Source organism: Gavialis gangeticus, unplaced genomic scaffold (genome assembly GCF_001723915.1).
Source record: "Gavialis gangeticus isolate Ggan-Ray unplaced genomic scaffold, GavGan_comp1, whole genome shotgun sequence".
In the NCBI taxonomy this organism is placed as follows: domain Eukaryota; kingdom Metazoa; phylum Chordata; order Crocodylia; family Gavialidae; genus Gavialis; species Gavialis gangeticus.
Window position 1 is genome coordinate 25,638 of NW_017728964.1, and position 8,904 is coordinate 34,541.

The window sequence follows — 8,904 nt, forward strand, 5'->3', positions numbered from 1 at the left end:
CTAGTTTAGAGCTGCTTCAGCAGTCTTGCTGGCCCAAGGGGCTAGTGTCCCCAGATACCAATTGGCTGAGCCTCTGAAGCTTCTGTGCTGCTTGCCAGGGCAGATTTTTATACCAGCACAGGTGCTGGCCCCAGCCTCTAGCTTCCCCTGGGTGCAGGTCTAGGAGGAACTGGGCAGGATCAGTTTGCCCCAAGTGGCACAAATTGCCCCACCCCAAAGTGCATGTTCACTGGGAAGCACAGCCAGGGCACCTGGAAGTGCCAGTGGTGCTCCCGGAAGTGCCAGCAGTGGTTCTCCTGGCACCCCCACTCCCTGGTCGGCACTTGCAGGGGAGGCTCCGGCGCTCCTGCCAGCCCCCCCTGCCATCACCTAAGCGGGGAGTGCTGGCTGTTGGGGTGCACCAGTGCTCTCAGGTTGTGCACGTGCACCCCCTACATATCGCCACTGTGGCCCAGTACCGGGCTGCGGCCCGGGGATTGGAAACCTCTAATCTATACCTTTAGTCTTCTCCATCCTGTGGCATTCCTCAGGCTATATTTTGCTTTTTTTGTCACGTTCTTTGTCCTGGCACCTAAGGTGTTGTAGTAATCCATTTGATTCTCCTTCTGGATGATGGCTAGAAGTATTGCAGATTATGCTTCTACACTACTCAAATTCCCAGAAAATTCAGAGCTAATGAAAGATCATTAAAAAAAATCCTGGCAAGTGTTGGGAAATTATCAAAATAGAGATCAGTAGAACGAAACGTAAGTGAAGTGTATGAAGGAAAAGTCTAAGATATGAGTGAAGTGGGAGGAATCTTAATGTCAAGATAAATAACTTAAATTGTAGGAATTACTGCTGAGAAGAGAAGATTTTGTGCGATAGATGTTAGTACTTTCTTGTGCATCTTCTGTATATGATGATGGCTTTCAAAGACAAATGTTATGTTCAGATGTACAAGTATTATCGGTAGAAATTAAGACGTTACAGTTATGTTGTTATAATCTAGTACTCTGAGATGGGAAAGGTAAAACTGAAGAAAGCACTGGTCAGGATTTTTCTGAAGCAAGACTTGCAGCATTGTAGGTCTTTCTGATATTTTTCTGTTAAATTACAAGGTTATAAAAAGTATGATAGCATAGGTAATAGTTTAAAAACAGGTTTTAGGCACCATTTACAGGAAAATGGATTAAGGCTTCACTATCAGAAAGTACCTGCTAAGTACCTATCAACACCCAGGTATGCTCACACACAATGGAAGGGGCAGAACCTGAAGAGCATAAATAAGGGAAGTCTTAAAATGTTTGGTGACCTTTTAAAAAAAATATCAAATTTACCCAAAGGATCTTGTCTGCCTACAGGGTCATTAAGCATTTTAAGTCCCTGGAGCTTCTGTAGTGAGAACTGAAGCTGTTGTCTCTGTTATGTTTAAGAAGAGAGAAATTATTAGGATTAAGCCAAAAGAGGTTTTATAATTGCAAAGTCAGTGGCGTAAGATTGAGAATATCTTTTTGGCAGGTTACACCAAAAATGACACTATTGTTAAATCGTAGTTCACTCCTTCACTGATGGAGTAGTATGTGAACATAAACAGTTGCTGGATTGGATCTTGTCTTCAGGAGTAGCCCATTACAAATGCTTCAAAGAAAAGTGTAACAACTTCCCCACCAAGTAGATATAGGTAACGTGTCCTCATCAGGTTCTCGTCTTAGCCCTATTAATTAGCAGAAAGTTAGTTTAGGAGAAAGATGTATATCTCTTCCAAAAATTAATGTTAACTATTGTCACTGAATTTGCTTGTTATTCAGGTAGGTTTCTAATTTTCTTAAGAGTACGGCTAAATTCTCGGTGTTAATAATATGCTGTGATAATTGGTCTCACATTTATTTTGGAAGTCTTTGGGAAATGTGTATGGAAAAAAATATTTTTAAACCAATTTTAGCTTATTACTCTTCTCCTTTTTTGTTCTGTTGTCTGTCAGTTTCTCAGTGAGACCCAGGGCTCCCTTGGCCAGTGCCACATGGCTTCTCTAATTGTGTAAGGCTCCTTTTTTTCCCTCTGCACTCCAATGAGGCTCACTTGAAAGTTGGCATGGCTTTTTCCAGGTTGCCTGATTTCAAAATGTCTTTTCTGTTCCATGGCTATGCCTGTGATGAATTGACATTCTAGGTATCTAGGAAAGACTTGCATCTCCAGGAAAATGTGCAAATTTGTAAATTGTTCACTTCCTGGGCCCAGAAGGCCTATGAAGCTGGACTCCAGGGGCATTTGTACATGTCATTTTTTTTGCCCTTTCTTGCGCTGCTGTGGCATGACTGTTTGCACAAGCAGGCTTTCTGGGCACTTTAAAAATCTTTCTGGTGCATTAAACTAAAACTTCTTGGACATAGTTTAGTTTGGCTCGTCACGAATTAAAGAGTTGCATCCAAGGATTCATTGTGTGCAAACACACAGGCACTCAAAGACGTGTAATAATCCTTTGTCCCCCAGATGGTGCTGCAACTTTTTTGTAGTTCACCCCTTCAAATTGCTGCTGCTTTTGAATTGCTTCTGCTTTTTTTTCTCTTTTTTTTTCTTGTGCTGTGTGCCAGCTCCCTGCTCCCACAGCTGTGTGGCAGGGCACGGGGTAGGGGACCCTGGCCAGGCGGGCAGCGTGGGACTGTCCCATTCTCCTGCGGCGCTGGCTGGGGACCGGTCTTAATTTGTTCAAAAACCTAATGCGTGCAAACGCTGATGCAACACTCCAAAATAAACAAGTTTAAATGTTACAAACCTATTTAATTTCATGAGGGTTAAACCCTGGGATGTGTGCAGGCACCCTAGGTTTATCTTCCGGGTACATTTTTGAGGTCAGCATCTGATTTGGAGCACAGGACTCAGCTAGCTGAAGACCCTCAAGGGCACAAGATTCCTTTTGAGAGAACCTCCTTGATGTCTGTACCTCATCCTTCTGTAGTGAGTGAAAACCCAAAGACAGTTCCCCGGGGGAGATGTAAGGAGGTACTTGTCAAATTTCCCTTATCCCTCTGGCTCCAAGAATTTGTGGCCTTGTGAAAATCCTCCTAAAGCTTGGAAGCATACTAGTAACAGCACTTGGTTCTTGAGCATCCACCCCTTCAGTGCTTTTGAAGCATATGGAGCAACTCCTCAGGTTCCTCTTTTGTGTTGTCTTAGGTCTGATGTTTTATCACTAACTTGCACTCTGGCACTGAAAGCTTCTGCCTAGCTGTTCTACTGAGACGTAGGCCACTGACAGGCATTCAGTTTAAAATGCAATAGGATCTACCCTTTTATTAGACCAACTGGAAAATGGCAAGAAAATTGTCCTTTTCTGCAAGCTTTCAGGATCAAAGTCTCTTCGTCAGGCTGTGGGAAAAGTCTAGATAGTACAAGATGGTGAAAAGTCCCCATAGGTAGGAAATAAACTTCGTTTTTGCACAGAGGGAGCTGAAGATGGAAGGCTGTCCCTCTAGGTCCATGAGGGTGTCTTTTTGAGCTGTGTTGAGTAACTCTTTCATATGTTGATCAGGTAGAATTCCTTCCCTGGATCTGTCAGATGGCAAACAATTGGACCTCCTGCCATGCCACAGCAGGATGTGCAGTTTTGAGGTTGGGGATTAGATCCCAATCACGCCTTGCTTGCTGATGCCAAAGAGACCCAGGATCATGACCCAGCGCTGCCCCCCCCGCAAGTTGCCAGTAATCAGCCAATTGTTATTTTGGGATTGGGGTCTGGAGCTGGCCCCAGTCTGGTCTCTGGCCCCAGCTGAGGGTCAGAAGTGGTGTTTACTCATCCGTAGACACAGGGACCTATGAGACTATGTATGGTGCCCAGCTGGCAGCACATGGCACACAGAGCACAGGGACTCTGGGATTGGAAAGCATTTCTCCTAACCTGATGTCCCATTGTGCTGGGACCTTTAAAAACTATGTGTGCAGTTAGGCAGTTTTATGTATGTGGACTTCAAAATCAGAGAGCGACTCCTTGATCTCAGAGTTTCCAGGCACTGAGAATGTCAGAAACCATGTGTGCAGCCCACCTGCACGTGCACCCTGGGGTGCAGTGAGCCCAAGATTGGTGAGACTTTCTCTGATGTGAGCTTACTGTGCTCCCCATCTGCCTCCAGGCTCAGGTGGGGGCCTGGCTTTTAGCAAATGATTCTGCCCTCAGCCTACCTGCATAGGGGATACCTGTGTTTCAGACACTGGGGCAGCCCCATGCTGGATTCTCAGCTGAGGGTCAGGATCTCTCATGGGCCAGCCCCACCTGGCCAGATGTTCAGTTTCAGGCATGATATGAATGAGCCACAAAGTTGTTATACACTATATACTGCATGTGGAATAATTTTGTGGTGTGTTTACTGTATTATCATGCCTTAAATTGAATGTGTGGCCGGGCATGATTAACACGTTTATCACATCTTAACTGTAACATGTCAAGGGCCATAGTGTGCTGACCAGTTCTGATGCCTTCTATAGTGCATAACATTAAATGAAAAAGGGTGCATGTTGTACAGGAGAAAATATGGTTGTTGAGGATTATAATGCCCCGTTTAGTTGTACAAACTGTTATTTTCGGTTAAACGAAAAGTGGAGCTAATTTAGTGTTCTTTCCCTGACAGTGGCAGGTAGTAGGTGCTTCAAGGAACAACAGAACATGTAGGGTGATGCATCCCCTGTTCTCATTTACCAACAGCCCTGACTATACCCACTTCTCTTTTCACTGCAGTTGTGTTATAGTATGGTTAATGCTAATGTAAAACACATTTCCCCTTTCTTATATTCCCTCCTCTACCTTCCAGCTAATTCTAGATGCTGTCAGATCAGGATATTCTGTTGTTCACGAAATATTTTCTTTGTGTTCATTGCTTCCCAGGTAAACGCAAAGCGCTGAAATTGAATTTTGCAAACCCACCTTTCAAGTCCACAGCAAGGTTTACTTTGAATACTTCTGGAGTTCCCTTCCAAAATCCACACATGTGAGTATAAAACCAAAGGCTCCACTAATGGCACAATTCTGCAATTATTCATCTAGAATGTAGTGTTGTTCTGAAAGCAATTTCACTACTACATTTACGTGGTAGACTGCTCAAAAATGCTAGTTTGGCTTCCATATATTTTCTCCTAAATTAGCAGGGGATAAGCTAGGACTCTTACTATCATAAGCTAAGGTTGCTGCATTTCAAAATTGAATGTAGAGTGGTCATTTGTGGTTGATGCACACATTATGCCTGTACTTAATTTCCAGACTTTTTCACTGTCATTTTTCTGTCTCTTTATTCAGTGCTTTAGTACCTTTTTTTAGAAATAAGCTTCTTGTTTCTGTGTGTGTTTGTGAAAGATTTGTAACTATAATGCATCTTTTAGCACTAAAATGAAAATAACTGACTGAGGAGTGTAAAATTCTGTCAAAATCTAGAACTCATGGAGTTTTAGTGACTAGGCCTCTGAATTTCCAAGCTAGATAGTTGGGCATAGTTCTGTGTAAAGTGTGAATGTAAATGGAATACATTTACATGTTCCTGACATTAAACATAATACAACGTCACAGAAAACATTAGCTTTGTATCCTCAGATCCACCAATCTAGATTGATGGGTGACCCATCCACAGTCTGTGTGGCAAAACCCAGTTAGGGTGACAGTTTTTCCTCTTCAGGTTTCCTTACCAGATCTTAAAAGAATTTTGCCAGTAGTACGTCTTAGAGAGCTCCCTCGTGATGTTTTTTCCAGCTGTCTGTGGTGCTCTTACACTCTGGTGGTGTTCTTGGTTTTAGTATGCTGCTTTCCTATATGTGTTGGTGACATATCCCTTCAGCTCAATGTTTTCTGCTTCCTGGGGATGTATTTTTTAGTTCCTCTTTCTGGTAGCTCCCCTGCTCTGGAGCTTTTCAGACAAGTTTTAACTGAATTATAAATGTTTCCAAGACCCACATCATTAGTGCTCATGTCTACAAAATGTAACGAGTTCATGTGAGCACTTCAGCAGATCTAAAGGCTATCATCCTTCCAGATCCATTCATATTTCCAACACATTCTACTTCTAGTCTCCCTCATATAGGGAGTCGCTGTCTCTCTCTTTTTAAACATGGGTTGTTTCCCTTGACTACTGGTGGTTTTCAGGATTTTCTGGTTTGTCAGTGTTTTTCTCTGCTCCCTAAAACTATTTCCAAAGGGCTGTGCCTTGGAGCCTTTCCTCCCTCAGGTTCCCCATCCTTCTTTCCTCCCCCAGTTATGAGAAATTTAGTCTTAGTTAGCACATTTAGCCATCAGGCATAATTTTTTTCCACAATGTATCTACCTCTAGTGGTCTCTGTCTTGGAGTCACTCATTGATTAACGAGACCACTCTAGCATGGAGAAGTCTTCTTTCGGAAGCAACAACATCTGTATTTATTCAAGTGACTCGTGAGGTTGCCCTTTAGTAAGCGCCAATCTGATTACATGGGATCTGCAGTTGTGACAGGGATTGGAGACTGGGGCATTCTCTAGGGCAGTCGGCTCTCTGGAGCACAGTGAGTTTGGTAAAGTTCTGAATCGGATACAGTATCTGTTAAATTAGCAGAGAGTGAAGATGGTGTGATGTGAATACATACGAATTCTTCATGGAGGAGAGAAGCCACAATAGCTATCTCTGAAGGGTGGACTAGCTCATTTCTGTAGCTTAACCTTATTTAATTAGTGTGACTGGTTTGCTTCGTACTATGCAGAGTTTTGGCAAGCTGAGATACATTTTTTTTTTTACCCTCGTGCTTTTTATTGTTGTCCTTTTGGGGTACTGTTTCTCAAAGACAGCATACATGTGTCTGTATCATACTCCTTACCCACAGATCCATGCTTCTTTAGATGTTGATGTGACTTTGACTCTGTAACTCTCCCTCTGGTCCCTGAGATGAGTTGGGATGGTTTTCCTGTCTTGGCAAGACGCCGTTCTGGGTGATTGATTTGAGCTGGATATTTCAAACTGTCTGGCTCAGGCACATCGATGTCTGTTTTGAACCCAGGTTGTTCTATCTTTACTAAGTTACTTCCTCTTCCTCCAGCCCTGGGGATTGAGTGGTTTGGTTTTTTGCGGCTTTGTCTTTGGTTAAAGTGTTAAGCACTGGCTCAGCCCAGAAATGCTGACTCCCCTATCCTTGATGAATATGTTGAATAGATCCCATTGGTCCAGATGGGTGGATCTGAAGATACAGAGAAGTTAATTTCTTACATGAAATTTAGGTTTCTGTGACTTGGATCCACCAATCCGGGGGCTGTCCCATTGTATGTCTCCTGAAGGGCAGAATTTGTGGTTGTCAAATTATTCTTTTGCCTTTTTTTTCCTCTGGAAGTAACTTAGGGGAAGCTGAGAGGAAGCTGTTAGCAGTGACCAGCTGATGTCACAAGATGTAAATTGCCTATTAGCTGTATTCTGCTTGATTGACAGGTTATGATCGGGGAACTGATCAGGCTGGATTGGTGGATTTTTCAGGTAAGAAATTGTGGTTTCTTAATTATGTAAGTGGAAAGCAGAATAATAAAATGGGGCTTTCTGTTCTGTTAGGTCTTTAGTTAGGTGGGTGGAAGCCTTCATAGAAATTCTGCTACTGATACAAAGAAACCACTGTGGAAGAGATGACCAAAGTATGTCCCACAGGGCAAAAATGACCTTCAGTGGCTTTCAGTCACTGTCATATGTAATGCAGAGACATATTCTCAGTATTGAACCAAATGCTGCTACTGACCTGCTACTTGAATCTTGCAGTCTTTGGTAGCCACAACTCCTAAATATAAGGATGGCTGAAAGCCATTCCATTTCATCCAAAATAGGAGTGGTCTCATGCTGCTTGACACAGTAAAATACAGTCAGACAGAGTTTTGATTCCTTTAGTGCTTTTTGCATGCCTGTGAGCAATTTCTGTTATCTTAATAAAAGATAATAATATGCTTTCTGTTGTAGAAAAGGGAACTAGTGTAAAAAATGCCATTGGAATTAAACCTGAGCCAGGGGCCGTTTTAGTTTCTAAAGTTCTGAGGCAGAGGAGAAGCAATGTTCATGGGCTGAACAGGATCAGGGAGAGGCACTCGGAAGTAGGCACTGAGGTGCACTTGCACATCTGACCAAGTCAGGCTTCCACAATAATCACAAAGCTGCTTGCTTCAGTACATTGTATTACCATTCATTTTGTATAATGCTAAAGAAACATCTCATTTTAGGGTAGTTTTGTGGGAGGAAGAGAGCTTCATTACGTGATTTCAGGAAAGATGTCAAAGGCCCCTAAATCCCATTTTCAATAGGGATTTAGGAATATAAGGACCCATTACATTGTCAGGTTCATTCCTGCTTTACTGCAGGCAGCATATTATATAAGCCCCTTCACATTTACCAAACTCCATTGCAAAACTAAGTATTTTTGTTGCTGTATCTCTTACTGGAAAGTCATTCCAGAACCTCTCTGATCTGGTGTTTAGAAACTTTCTTCTACTTCCCAGTGTAAATTTGATACAGCAGGATCACAAGTCCTAACACACAAAAATACCGACTCAATGGACAAGGGCAATTCTTCACTTCAGAAAAACAGTGGTAAAATCTTGGCCCTACTGTTGTTGGTACAACATTCCCATTGACTTGAATGGAGCCAGAATTTTACTTTAAATATTTTCTTAATTAGAGCTTCTGTTAAAATCGGGGGTGGGGTGGGGGGGGTTAGATGACCTTTAAATAGGAAACAGACTCAGGGTGGCTTTGGCTGAGATTTAGTAACAGGAGCCACAACTGATTTGGACCTGGTTCTGTAAAACACTACCTCTATGTGATATCTTGGTATAACGCTACATTAATAGCAGTCATCAGAAGGCCCTTTGCTCCAGATCAGGGGTGGACAATTGTTTTGGCCAGAGAGCCACTTAGGGGGTTATAGTGAGCTCTCATGGGCTCGGTCAGCC

At 42.8% G+C, this 8,904-nt stretch overlaps 1 protein-coding gene across 5 annotated transcripts in view; it reads left to right on the plus strand.

Annotated features, from left to right (window-relative positions):
• The first annotated feature begins 4,693 nt into the window (after positions 1–4,693).
• Positions 4,694–8,904, plus strand: part of MAP2K4 (mitogen-activated protein kinase kinase 4) — a 133,522-nt gene continuing 129,311 nt past the window's right edge. For 3 of the 5 annotated variants that reach the window (XM_019501826.1, XM_019501836.1, XM_019501847.1), the window contains exon 1: positions 4,780–4,961. In XM_019501826.1, the coding sequence (XP_019357371.1) occupies positions 4,795–4,961 (167 nt within the window). In that variant the 5' untranslated portion in view covers positions 4,780–4,794. Of the gene's footprint in view, positions 4,962–7,405; positions 7,451–8,904 lie in introns of all 5 variants that reach the window. The other 2 variants (XM_019501865.1, XM_019501856.1) reach the window with 2 other exon arrangements.